The 14,734-nt window shown below is 35.9% G+C and overlaps 2 protein-coding genes and 1 long non-coding RNA gene across 3 annotated transcripts in view; all 3 read left to right on the top strand.

Annotated features, from left to right (window-relative positions):
* Positions 1-1,192: 1,192 nt before the first annotated feature.
* LOC117990500 (uncharacterized) lies at positions 1,193-7,503 on the top strand. The gene is made up of 10 exons (XM_034977947.2): positions 1,193-1,779; positions 2,901-3,035; positions 3,763-3,912; positions 4,001-4,710; positions 5,586-5,716; positions 5,883-6,092; positions 6,171-6,267; positions 6,353-6,661; positions 6,755-7,025; positions 7,199-7,503. Exons 1-10 carry the CDS (start codon positions 1,572-1,574, stop codon positions 7,501-7,503), a joined length of 2,526 nt encoding a protein of 841 aa, XP_034833838.2. The 5' UTR covers positions 1,193-1,571.
* A 1,144-nt stretch (positions 7,504-8,647) lies between these two features.
* Positions 8,648-10,106, top strand: LOC117990816 (uncharacterized). Its single transcript, XR_011237836.1, has 3 exons — positions 8,648-8,767; positions 9,530-9,613; positions 9,983-10,106. It is a non-coding gene; the product is annotated as an uncharacterized lncRNA (long non-coding RNA).
* Positions 10,107-10,645: 539 nt separating this feature from the next.
* Atg2 (Autophagy-related 2) overlaps positions 10,646-14,734 on the top strand; it is a 29,499-nt gene continuing 25,410 nt past the window's right edge. The window contains exons 1-4 of the mRNA XM_034978188.2: positions 10,646-10,920; positions 12,060-12,228; positions 12,745-12,885; positions 14,327-14,429. Coding sequence (XP_034834079.1) covers positions 10,753-10,920; positions 12,060-12,228; positions 12,745-12,885; positions 14,327-14,429 — 581 coding nt within the window. The 5' untranslated portion in view covers positions 10,646-10,752. The remainder of the gene's footprint in view (positions 10,921-12,059; positions 12,229-12,744; positions 12,886-14,326; positions 14,430-14,734) is intronic.

Below are 14,734 nucleotides of genomic sequence, written 5' to 3' on the forward strand. Positions count from 1 at the left end.
GCGTACGTCCATCTCCACTCTCCAATAACTCTTTAGCCCTTTTTGTGGGAATTATAGGATACCGCGAGGTCTTATTTCGGGGCGAACCACTAGTATAATTAGATTAGATTAATTTTGTGTTTGATCAATGATTACGTAATTACGATTAGATGGCTAAGGTAACTAATCACTCTGTGTGAGTTTTCAGTTTAAGTAATAAGTAGGTAGACGATCTATACCACGCCAGCGCATACTTATCTATTACCTACCTACCCGTTGGCCTTTCATCAACATTTATTTATTTACAAACAAAACTTAGGTTATTAAAAATTCTAGGTTAATGAGCCTTACATAATGCATCTTACATGCAAAACTTTTAACCTATATTATGTAGGTAATCATCCGTAGGACGATCCCTATGTAAGATACCATAGATTTTCCTCCATCGTTATTATAGTAATACGACCCATTTATGTGGACTAAGTGATACCTATTTGTATTCATAGTAGAACACTATCCACATCATCAGGTTCTTATAAAAATACTTAATTTGAATAATATTATTGTTATACCTACTAGGCAGGTCAAGGTGTAGGCGAAAATGTACTTACTTGGCTTGATGATTTAAGTAGGTACCTATGTTTGTAAATTTCAGGTAGTATCTTATACCTATCATCATCATCATCATCAACAACAACAACAACAGACTCTGAACTCAGTCATAACTCAGAAGCGTGCCCGGCACAATTTTAGAGCCTCTTATATTATGATTTTTTATATCGGAATAAAATATTAAGTAATCAAACTAAGCCCAATAAAAAAGCCAATAAAGTAGGTACTTAATTAGATAAAATTATATCTTATCTCTAACCATGGTCAGGTATTCTTATTTTAAATAATTTATTTACGTAAGACAGAAGTAGGTAAGTAACTAGGTAGGTACTTAGGTATTGCACTTTTAAGGTAGGTATACCTACCAAACCTACAGCGTAACTACAGTACGCGGCAGAAAGTAATGTTCATCGATCTTTAGAAGGAGATAGCTGATTTGTAGAGCATTGTCTCTGTCGTAAAGACCGACAAAACGACATATAGGTAGAGACAAAGCTCTACAAAGCCGAAATGCCATTCTAATGGCCGATGTACATACTTACATTACTTTACGCCGTGTACTGTACAGAGAAAGCGTACCTACCTAAATAAAGCTGATAAAAAGGAACCATGGATTGTTTCCAGGCAATAGGATGCCTTACCACATGATCCTAGGTATTTTAGTGACTTGTGATAGCAATAAGTATAACATAATTTAAGCATACGAAACCATAGCAACACAATCTAGTAATCATGGATTACAAAACTACCCGAGGAACTATAAAATGCAAATTCTCTCATTATAAACAAAACTGAGGTTTACCCCATCCTCGTAGTGAGCAATATTTGTGATCATCTCATTCTTTACCAAGAAACGGCGGCATTGAAATGTGCCAACAGAACAAACCGTTTAAAATCAAACATCAGAATATTTTCCCAATAGGTACCTACTATCTTCAGAGGCAAAGTGTGTTTGTCTATTTAAAAAACTTAATAACAAAATGGGTTCATTAAACTTTACAAGTAACGTAAGTGATAATAACGTAACTGTGTTTAATCAAAGTGAAGTGATTACTGATGTAATAGATTTCAAGATCCATGAGAATAAGCAAGTCGTTGTTTACACAGTGGTGGCGTACATATTCGGTTCAATTATATTTCTGAGCAACTTAACCGTAGTTATATCCAGTGGACTTATCTTGAAGAAAGGTAGGTCTAGAACTTAGAAGCTAATTTACTTACACTTAATATTATACTAAGTAAGTTTGAATGTAGGTATAGGGGATAATCTTTGGAACTAAAGGTTCAGTTCTGAAATTGTTTCATTTATAGCTGATAGCTACAATCAAAAGTGTAACGTTTACATCGCTGGCAATATTATAAAAATATACCACGCGGAGGAAATTTTGGTATATCATGATATTATTACTTCTAATATGTAGCTAATTGGAGCACATTTGTAGAGTTAAAATTGTTGTAATCGTCATAGAATCTAAACAAAAGACTGTCATCATCATATTATTTACATCCTTAAATCAAAAATAATGGTATAATAATTCAAAGCTTACATGAGAAACTGGAGATATAATTACAAAAAATCCGAATTCGAACTAAAGATAGACAATAATTAACGCCAAACATATTATAATTTTCTATGAAGTAGGTACCCATGAAGGCTTTTCCTAACTGCTAACATGGTAATTTGTACTTAATGTTTGTACGCGCTAATACTACGACCAAATTGATGACAAGGCGGACTCTATAATTATGCACCTGTTTATCTTACTTATGTAAATAAATCCGAGAGATCCACAGTCTCTACATCCACAATCCACATCAACCACAATATTACATGAAACGCTTTATAACGAACGAGAACAAAAATAAGAATTAAATGTTTCGCACAACTCTCACAAGAAACTTACGAAACCTTATAATAGATATACTTATGTTATATTTTGATAGCATTGAAATAAGTTTCATCGAATAGTTTTGGTAAATTCTGATAGAGAAGTGGAAACGAAAGTTACCGACCAGTGAAAATGAAACCAATAAGACTATGTTCTATGAAAGTGAAAACTAACTAGACCTACAGTACGCGACAGGTTATAAGATCGCATAGGGGGTATGAGGCGGGGAACGCCCCGCACCGGGCTAGCGCGGGGGTCGCATATTATAGGTCTAGTCAGTTTTCACTTTCAGTGAACATAGTCTTATTGGTTTCACTTCCACTGGTCGGTAACTTTCGCTTCTACTTATGGTGCCGGGAGTTGCATTCGCATAACTAAACTATTGAATAATACATATTCTTAATCAGGATATCTTTGCAGGTCAAAAGCTGAAGAGTACCTATTTGCTGCTTGGTAACGTGTCTCTGGCTGATACTATAATTGGAATCTCAATCATATTTGGAGTTAGCATAGACGATCTGATGAGCAACAGTCGACTGTGCGTATTCCAAATTGGTGAGTTATTGTATTTTTACATGGCGGCACAGTCTTAATATTACTTATTAAAAAAAAATATAGCTACATAGGTACTTACTAACTTAAAAAATAATATTATTCACGCAACAATTAATAATAAACATGAACAAATATTTATGAGCACAAAAAAAAACGCGAATGCATCAAACGCAACCAATAAAATCAAATCACATGGCGTAATTCCCACTAAGTAGGTAGGTACCTATTGTTTTCTATGTATTGTTAAATTTATATTATCTAGGTACTTATACGTTTATGAACCTCATGAAGCATGAAGCAGTAGTAATATTTATAAGACAACGTTTTAGTTTGGTTTTTATATACCTATCTACTTAATATATACTTCAGTACCTGTAGGTATTGAAACACGTCGTCAAGTACGACTTGGAGCACTTGGTGATGAATTTGATATACTTAATGTTATCTAAATAATTTTAAATTCATATCAAAAATTGCGGACCGGCAGGATTTGTACCTACGTCTCACTCATCACTCAGTACTGAGTTAACATAAATATCACAAATTTCGTCACTGGCAGCAAGAGAACCATGGCTTAGCGGTCAGCGTCAGGCGCAATTCCAGGAGACGCAGATTCGAATGCCGCTCCGCAATTTTTGATATGTAGGTATTTAAAATTATTTAGAAGTTTTCTCGAAGTGTAGGTAAAAACAATTTATGTTATTAATTATTCTATAAACTTTGACAGGTATGCTAGTCTGCCCAGCCATGGTGTCAATATTCAGCGTGGGTCTCATCGCCGTCGATCGCTACATTTACATTTTACACGGACTCTACTACCAGAGATGGTTCAACACTGCCAAAGTCAGAATTGGTATTGTTTGCATATGGTTAATCGGTGGGTTGATTTTCAGTAGGTAACCTCTTGATACTGATATTGGCTATTTTCTAATGGGGTAACAATTATAACACTTTTTTGGTTACAGGTATAACACTTGGATTCTTGCCCGCTAGCGGATGGGTCAACAGGGAATTGGGACATTCACGATGCTTTTACGTCTCTCTTTTTCCTGGAACATTGATCCTTCTCAATTCACTGCTCAGTATAATCCCTATTATACTTGTTGGTGTATTGTACTCTATAATACTAGTTCGAGCCTTGAAAAACGTGAAACAAATCAATGCTGCTGTAAAAACTGTGGAAGTAAACGCAAACTCAAAACCTGAGCTAAGAATATACAGGGGTAATACTAATGTGAAGAAGAATATACAGTCAGCTAAATTTTCCACTAAAACCAACAATGGTAAACTTAAAAGAAGTGTGTCATTTAGTGGCAGTTGCATAAATAGCAAAGATAATTCTGAAAATAACCATTTTAGTCATAAGTCTAAAAGCATTGATGAATTAAATGATAACAAAGAAGATTCTCGTAATTTAGAAAATGAAAAATCTCGAAACAGTATCCCGAACAGTGAGTCTAATTTTAGTATCTGTACTATTAATTCAAGCTTACCAGACAATAAGGATAATGGATTCAAGAAAAAAGAGCCAAAGAAGATAGAGACGAGAAATATCGAAAATGGAGACCATAAAAATAAATCGAAGATCAAAGAGCCTAACAAGTGGCGAGCGATAACGGTAGTGATGTTAACTTCAGGCAGTTTTATATTTACTTGGATGCCATTCTTCATCACTGTGATCTTTTTTGTATTTTGCCAAGAAAAACTAACAAATCCACAGTGTATGCACCTTCGAATTATGTTGAGTGGACCGATTGCGACGTTAGCTTTTCTGAACAGTATTCTTAATCCATTAATTTATGCTTGGTGGCACAAAGGCTTTCAGAGAAGTATAAGATCTTACTTTCGAAGATATTTGTTAAAGTTTTTTCAAAAAGATGGTCTTCGATAAATCATTATATTATGCATGACATCCATGCATCGACATCCATGACATGATAATAATTAGATCTGCTCTCACGGCTCTCATGCTTTGTTATAAACACACAAGTATTATTTTTACCTACGTCTAATTTATGTGTTCAATTGTTTGTAGTATGTATAAATAAATGTTGATTGTTGATTGATTTGTTGTTTGATGATTCTCCTGAAACATCTTCTAATACCTACACAATTGTATAATTGTTATGCTACCGAAAAAATATAAACCGGTACCAATTTATAATAATAGATAGCTATGATAAAAAGCAATAGTGAGCTAATATAAACTCAAATTACAGTTATAAAATAAGAAGATACACCGGTGATTTAGATTAAGTGAAGGTAATAAAAGTGCCTTTATCTAAACTATAACTTAATTGAAAAAAGAAGCTGCTATCAAACTAGTTATATCTACAGATAAAAGCTCCCTTCGTTAGAGTGGTTAGATTCATCTTCCTTGACAGCATCTCAAAAATAGGTAGGTACATATCTGCAGTCAAAGAATTAAACATAATATGAGTAGATTACAACATCATTAAGAATAATATAGAATATAAAAAATGAAAATTTAATAATAAAAAAAATAGATTAGGTTAATCCTCTTCATAAGGTGGCGATTGATTAGCAAAGATAAAAACTAAGTCGATAGCAGAAAGAGGTACCCAGTCGAAGATAGGTCACTTTAGTAAAATGATCCGGCTGCTTGCCTTCGTTTTTCTGCTCGCGGTAGCCATTGAGGCTCGCCATGAAAAATATGAAGGGTAAGTTGAGTACACACCAAGTTATCTGCTAAAAATTAAAAATTTATAGCATGGTTAAGATTGATTTAACTATGTACTCCTATTTTAGAGATGGTAGATGCATTTGACGATTTAAAAGTCGGCACTTGAAAGTTTATTAATAAAAAAATTGATTTTGATTTTAAAGTCATCACTTGTACCGCATATGGGGCCAAACAGAGCAGATTGGGTACTTGGAAGGATACTTGGACCTTCTATCAGTGACGCCGGCTCAACGCTCGGAATCCAGGAAACTTGAAGCCTTGGTTAGACTGTCGCCAGAGGAACGAGTGGAATGGCTACCATACTTCAACAAAAACCAAATGGGCTATAGAATAGTCTCCGATAACCTAGCACAGTAAGTTTATTCGGTTTTAATGCAGGTATGCACTGTGCATTGAATTCCTGATGGCATCTGATACATCTTTCTTGACAGGATCCTTCGGGCTGAAGAATCTGAAGTCGGAAGAGCAAAAAATCTAACTAATCCTAATAGCACAATTACCTGGGATGCGTATTATAATACAGAAGCGGTTTGTTGAACAACTTTAGTTTTCATCGCTACGGTATACCTACAACTTGAAAGTAAACATTGACTTAGTACCAAAACTTTTTTAGATTAACAAATACATCGATGAAATTGGCGCAAAGTACCCTGATCTAGTAACGGTTATCAACGCTGGTCTGAGCTACGAAGGTCGTCAAATCAAATACGTGAGGATCTCTACAACTCGCTTTGAAGACCTACGCAAACCTGTGATCATTATTGACTCTGCTGTACACGCCAGAGAATGGGTCACTGCACCGGTTGCCTTATACATGATGCAGCAGCTAGTCGAAGGTGTTGAAAAGGAATTGGCTGATCGCATCGACTGGGTCATTATACCCATGGCTAATCCAGATGGTTACGAGTACTCCATTAATGAGGTGAACTCTATTAAAACTATAACTTTTTTGGCTCCAAGATAAAAATAAATGTTTCTTATCATCCTTCATTATCTAATAAATATTTTTCAATAGGATCGCATGTGGCGCAAAACACGCTCCAGGTCTCACGAGGGTGCTGATAACTGTCCCGGTGTCGATGGCAATCGTAACTTTGACCACCATTGGGGTACGAGGCCTAGCTCCGCAGATCCCTGTTCACTCATCTACGAAGGACCTTCACCCTTCTCTGAACCAGAGATTCGTGTAATAAGGGATGCTGTATTGTCAAATTTGCAACGTACCGCACTCTCCATCTCCCTCCACAGCCATGGTAACATGTTCCTGTATGCTTGGGGAAATAATGGTTTGTATTTTTTATTTACTAAGTACCTAGGTACGTCATGGTTGAACATAAAATCTTTCTGTCACCTTATTTAATTTTTGTTCGTCTCGATGACTATGACGAGATCGCATGGTTAATCCGTTTGGTCAATCAAAGATGCTCACTTTTAAGCGCTTACTATGTTCAACTTACAGGAACACTTCCGTCAAACGGCCTATATCTCCACCTCGTTGGTATTCAAATGGCTACAGCAATTGACAATCTGAAGCTGGACAAAGCACCAAACTACATCGTTGGCAACGCTGCCAACGTATTGTACTTCACATCTGGCACCTCACGCGACTGGACTCGTGCTATTGGAATCCCTCTCACTTACACCATGGAACTACCCGGTTATGACTACGGGTTCCTGGTCCCACCAAAATATATAAAACAGATTGTCACCGAATCTTGGGCTGGATTCGTTGCGGGCGCCCGATCGGTCTTGTCTTCCCGTTAATTTTGATTGGAATAAAAAGTAATAAATAAATCTTTTAAACCGTATTTCTTTTTCATATAGCTATTTTAACCACATTTAATATAGATAGTTCAATCCACGAAGATGTGGCCCACTATTTCGTGCGGGGAAACCACTGGTGCGGAGAGTGATCTTTACCTAATTTATCTTCTTGTGTGTTACGATTTACGATAGAACCCACACTCTAACAGTATAGGTAGGTACATAGTACATTTTGCATTGTAACCGATCGGGACACGCGTCATCATGGATTGAACTATCTATACCTACTATTTTCCTAGGTAGGTAGGTACCACAATATAATGATGGCATGCGTTGTTCCTAGAAAATAAACATTATGAGCAACTCCGACTTGTCGTTAGTTGGTAGAGTACATTTAAGTATACCTATTTACTATTTAGTAACGTTCTGTTTAAGTACTTGCTATTGAAAATTGTAATAACACTATTGTACCGTGTACTACTTGAAGATCGAAGTCTTTGAACAGTGAGCGTTGCCAGTGATAATACTTAGAACTTATTATGGATCCGAGACATGATCACTAACTATGGGGCTCAGCCCTCATGAGAAAGCTCAGAGTCGGCGATGGAAGAGCTATGCTTTGAGTTGAAATAATTACAGGCAAAGTTTCTAATTCGGTCTCGAAAGCATTGATTTCAATAATCAATCCGAATTCTTTGCTCACGGAGTTTGTTTTCGCAAAAGTGCTTAGGTACTTAACTAGACAATTTTAAAAGATGGTTTACTTAGGTAGGTACATGAGAGTTTGGTTTAGGTACTTATACATATATTCAATTTACAAAATATCGGTAGGTACAAAGCCCCTACTTAGTCCTATAAATTTTAACCGAAGTAGCCGGTAGTTTGGATAGAGTTCAGAATTTAGAATTTACAAAATATCGGTACAAAGCCACTTGTCCTATAAATTTATAGATACCTAGGTAGCCGATAGTTTGGATAGAGTTTAGAATTACTAACAACATTGTAAGTAGGTACCTATTGTCTAAGCTGCTGCTTACCTACTGTTATTCTCCTCTAGTCTTGCGAGTTGCGACACTGTTTCATACTGAGTGAATTCAATCTGATCAACGCATAAAGTTATTAAATATGAATTTCAGTAATTATTTAATGCTGTGTTTGTGCAGTTTAATTCAAAATTCTAATGAAGTCATATATTTTGTAAGATCTATCGAAGCAATAGGAATTTCATATTATAAGATTTCATTTAGATTAGGAACTTGTCAAGGTAAATATACTTACCTACTTACTTAACATTTTAGGAACATAGTAAATAGGTAGTAGGTAAATACTAAATACTTACCTACTCTTACCTTCCTGCTACTTTGCTCCTGCCATGCCATTCGTAATCCATACTTAATATTATAAATGCGAATAGCTGATAGCTTTTCACGGCCCATCCGTTTAACCGATTTTGACGAAATTTAGTGCAGAGATAGCTTGCATCCTGGGGAAGGGCATAGGCTACTTATCCCGGAAAATCCAAGAGTTCCTACGGGATTTTTAAAAACCGAAACTCACGCGGACGAAGTCGCGGGCATCACCCAGTTCTGATTATTATTATTTTGTTTGTAATTTTGTTTTACGGTGTAGGTATAGTATGCGACAGGTCGAGATAGCAATCGGGGAGGGATTGCCCCGCAAACCCGCACATCACATCTCTGGGAGAAGCACATTAGAAGTCTGTACCTACCTACTTAGAATTTAGCTGCATTTACATATATATATTGAATTTATATGCATTTATAACTGGCCCTTATCAAATAATTTTATTAATAACTAGCTTATGCTTGCGATTTCGTCCGCGTGGGCTACACAAATTTCAAACCCCTAAGGCAAGGGGTTAAACCCATTGAATTTTCAAAACCCTTTCTAAGCGGATGTCAGCCCGATATGTCCAGTAGTTTGGGCTGTGCTTTGATACATCAGTCTGTCAGTCAGTTTTTCCTTTTGTATAGGTACTTATTTAGATTACCTATCGTTTTTATAGAAAATCTCCTGTTCTCCGAACACAAAGCGTGGCCTATCGCTCGAATGAACAGAATATTGGATATTTATTACAAAAGCGAAATAAGTGAGTGTTTTGTATTTATCCAGTAGGGAGTAGGGACCTACCAAAATAAAGCTAGCCCAATAGTTAATGTCCATTATAAGTGGGTAGTTACCTAAGTAAGTATATTAAGTATTAAACTTACCTTACTTATTGATCGGCAAATCTTAATGTTTTATTTTCATTTCGTGATGTTTATAAATGAAATTTTTCACTAATAGAAATTGAATTATATTTAATTTGCAATGACGTCATCCCAATTTCGTATTGTTAGTTTCGTAGAGTAAGGGCCTCTTTCACGTCAAGGGAAGTTAGTATTTCTGACTTTCTTTACTTGAAGATTGTGAAAGAGGCCCTAAGTAATATTATAATTGGTAATATTGTGTTTTGCAGGTGAGTTAACTGTATCAAGTGTGGAAATTAAACTAGTTATAAACAACACAGATTGTGTTGGTACTTCGAAGCGTGGCGTCGGTTTTCAAGAATTTTCCGCTACTATATTTCTTTCAACAAATATGGCGGCTATTTTTTATTCTCTTAGGATTTATACTTGCAGCCGAACTTTTGAGATAGATTTGGTTGTTGAAGATGAGCACCTTAATTTACCCTTAACACCTGGAGAGGAAAATGAAGACGAAGATTAATCCAAGTACTGCACCTACCTATCTGATGTTCTCTGTAGTGAGCCGGCGATGGGTTGATCGATGGGCTGATGACTTGTTTATTGTTATGATTTCATCCGAGGAATGAGAATAGAAGTTAGAACTGCATTTAGATGTTTTTGTGTTAACTATATGTGTATAAACTCTCTGATAGGGAGAAAATTACATATTTATAGTGAAAAAAAAAACAATTACATCGTTGTTTTTTTTAAATAATCCTCTAACTTACTAAAAAATCATCAACGCTGCTATACCAATGTTACCCACCTGGCTCTAACTCATGATTTGTCAACCCCAGAGTCAACGACTTATAGTGCCGAGCCATAGACTTGCATTCATATAAAAATCAAGTGTCAATTTTTTGACATCTCTGTAAACATAACATACATGAAAAGGAACGCAATGTTTATTTACGTGCTCAAGTCAATCACACGCAAATCACAATAGTCATTACGCACAAAAGTAATAAATTTAAAGTGTAATGATCGCAAAATTTTGAAGATGTTGTGGTATCTGCCATGGTCCGAAAGCATTAAGAAGAGAGCCTGCAGATATTTACTACAACGCTACCTGGGGAATTTTCTTGAAGAAAAGCTCACTTTAGCCCAGCTGAGTGTCGATCTTTACAATGGGACTGGTACCGTTTCAGATGTTAGCCTTGACTGCGAGGTAATCATTTTTTATACATTATAAATTAGACCATAACTTATCAGCTACAAAAGATTAACATACGCTGTAGTTCTATATTAAAACAAGACACATTGTTGCCAATACAAAGTGCGCTTGAATTAAATACATCGCAGCACGTGTTTCCTATTGGTGTAACAAAGGAAACTATCGAACTCCGTTTTCTGATTCAATGTATTATGATTTGAAAACCTTATTACCTACAAGGTTAATAATTTTCCAACATCTAATTTTGTTCTCTTAGACAAAAAAATTGATTGATTGGAATTGAAAAAAAATTGTATGCCACATCTTATATTTAAAACCAGCTGAGAAAATAACCATTGGTGAATAATGAATATACTGTAATAACTTCTGTTAAACATTTGCAGATATTTATGTATACAATTGCTAATTTTAACGTTTAACATTAAAAGCATCTCGTTCTATAATCTTAATTCTAAAAAAATAATTTTCCATGCTACCATAATATTTTGTAAAATCTCTGCCAATAAACTACAGATTATCTCATATATGGTTTTTATTTTATTTTAGTATGTGCAATGTAAATTCTTCATCTTTACAGCTTCTAGTAGTGTCATATTAATATGGTAACTAAAACACTTTATGTCTTCTATTGTGCTGCAGTGTGGCTAATTCTAATGTACACAATCCCTAAACTTAAATGACAGTTCTAACTGTATTGTTGTACTTACCTTTCATAATGCTTCCTGTGCAAGGGCACTAGATTTTGACCTGTAAATTTAGTTTAGTTTAGAAATCAGACATTGTGTATAACAGAATTAGCCAAACTCTATCACAAACATTTTTGAAAGGTAAAAATAAAAGGTAGATTTACATAAGTTAATGAGTTCCCTTAATTTTAACCCGATACTTGTTACTATTACAAAAAAATGTACACTGTAGTTGCAACCAAAAGGGTTAAATAATTACATTAATACTTATTTAAAGTTCATTTCAGTTTATATAATTCATTTACTTTTTCTAGCGGTGGTGTATCTATTCTTATATATTTTTAAGTTTTAGTGTTATGTTAACTGTTTGAGCCTGAATAAATAAAATAATAAATAAAGTTCAATTTACATCAAACACATAGTTAATCATTTGAATTTTAATTAAAGGCACTCAATGAACTTGGTGACAGCCAGAATTGGCCACTCGAGATAGTGGATGGGCATATGAGAGAAATTACAGTGACAGTCCCATGGTCAACCATACTCAAAGATGATTCCATTGTGGAGATCAATGGCCTGTCCCTCACTGTGCAGCCCAAAGTGCATGCCGAACCAGGTAAAAAAAATACAATATGTAATAAGTAGTTTTTATTTCAGTATCAGTGGGTAGTTTACATTGTTACTAAATAAAATTACATAGTTGATAATAAATTAAAAAATATATATATGGACATCATCTAGTTGTAACATAATAGTCAAATACTGAATTGAGTAATTCATCATCATCATGATCAACCCATCACAGGCTCACTACAGAGCACGGGTCTCCTCTCAGAGTGAGAAGGGTTTTTGGCTGTAGTCTACCATGCTGGCCATGTGCGGATTGGTAGACTTCATACACCTTTGAGAACATTATGGAGAACTCTCAGGCATGCAGGTTACCTCACGATGTTTTCCTTCACCGGTAAAGCAAGTGATATTTAATTAATTAAAATGCACATAACTCCAAATAGTTAGAGGTGCATGCCCGGGATCGAACCCCCGACCTCCGATTAGAAGGTGGACGTCCTAACCACTAGGCCCTAGGCTATCACAGCTTGAATTGAGTAATTATGTAATCTTAAATTTTCAGTGTCATCAATGCTGGAATCGATGTGGTCATCTATGTCATCGTCCATGCAGCTGGCAGCAGAATGTCTACAAGAAGAAGCTGGCCCCCAAGAGTCCAACCCTGTAGAAGGCATTGAAATGTTCGCACATGCTATTGACTCAAGTGAGTCATACATTATGAATGAGCTAGCTACTTCAACTGAGCGGAATTTATTTCTTGAATTTAAATAGTTGTATTGATTGTTAACATTTCCTGTCATGAAGGTTAGCACGTAACATTATTGCAGTGTTAGTGTAGTATGAGTGAGCTACTTCAACTGAGCGGAATTTATTTCTTGACTGTTAATACATGGTTGTATTGATTGTTTACATTTCCTGTCATGAAGGTTAACTTAACACTTAACATTATTGGCAGTGTTACTAATATCATTTATGCGAAAGTATGTCTGTCTGTCTGCTAAATTTTCAGGCCCATGTTTAGGGATGATTTATGCTAGACTGTGCGGGTGCCATGCCTCGGACGCGAAACGGCTCGGGCCCGGCACGGTCTAGCATAAATCATCCTTTAACCGATTTTTACGAAATGTGATACAGAGTAAGCTTGTATCCAGTGATGGACCGTCTACTTTTTGACTCTTGAAAATCAAAGAGTTGCCATGGCAATTTTGAAACCTAAACCAGGTGGACAAAGCTATTATAGACGTCATCTATTTCATACAGAGACTTGCATCCATAGGCTACTTTTTATCCCGGAAAATCGAATAGTTGCCTTGGTATTTTTAAAAATCCTAAATCCACGAAGTCGCGGGCATCATCTAGTAAAATAGTAACGCTCGCGTCTCGGAAGTTAAACGTGTCCCATAGTCGATTTATTCGATTAATCTGAGGTACAGTGATAACCTAGTGGTGTCGACGTCCGCCTCCTATTCGGGAGGTTGGGGGTTCGATCCTGGGCACACACTTCTAACTTTTCGAAGTTTTAAGAAATTAAATATCACTCGCTTTTAATAGTGAAATCAAACATGGTAAGGAAACCTTCATGCCTGAGAGTTCATAATGTTCTCAAAGGTGTGTGAAGTCTGCCAATCCGCACTTGCCCAGCGTGGTGGACTATGGCCAAACCCTTCTCATACTGAGAGGAGACCCATGCTCTGTAGTAAGCCGGCTATGGGTTGATGATGATGAGGTGTAGTATGATTGGCCATAAATGCGTTTTGTCCACCGCCTCATCCTAAACGTTCTCACCAATTTAAAAAAAATCTCCTAGCGATTCTGATCCAAGAGTCGCGACATGACAGCCCCATACAAAACTGCAAAATTGTCATGCAAAGTTGTCTGGTGTGAGTTGTAACTATTGCTCGAGAATCGCTAAATGTCAAAAAAAGGAAAATAAAACAAGTATAAGTATAAGTATAAGTATAAACAAGTGAGTAGTATTGCTATTGCGCTGGAACCATGTCTCATTACATTGAAATGACGTCATTTGACGTATAAGGCCACGCGCATTAGCAATTCGCGTGGCTTATATATGCATTAAAATTACATCGAAATTCCCAACTTTCGAGGCGCGTTACATAAACTAATTTATATAATTTATTTTTCAGTTCTGAGCAGAGTAAAAGTGAAATTCGTCAATACAAAAATAAGAATAGAACACGTTCCTAAGAATGGAGACAGAGGTATCGCCTTGGAAATTCATATTAAAAAGTATGTATATTATAATTGATAGTATCGCCAGAGCCCCTATTGTTCATTCGCGTTAAGAAAATAGTGAGATAATATCAGTGTGACTACAGGGTAAAGGTGTATTCTATATATAAAAAAATGAATCGCTGAATGTGTTGCTGATCGCAAATCTCGAGAACAGCTGAACCGATTTCGCTAATTCTTTTTTCATAATATTCCTTAAAGTACGGGGATGGGTCTTACGGAGAGAAAAATTTAAAAAAATTCCTTCAAAAAAAATCGACTGTTAGGCGGTACGAAATTCGCAATGGCAGCTAGTTCTATAT

The sequence above is a fragment of the Maniola hyperantus genome, chromosome 18 (assembly GCF_902806685.2).
Source record: "Maniola hyperantus chromosome 18, iAphHyp1.2, whole genome shotgun sequence".
Lineage (NCBI taxonomy): Eukaryota > Metazoa > Arthropoda > Insecta > Lepidoptera > Nymphalidae > Maniola > Maniola hyperantus.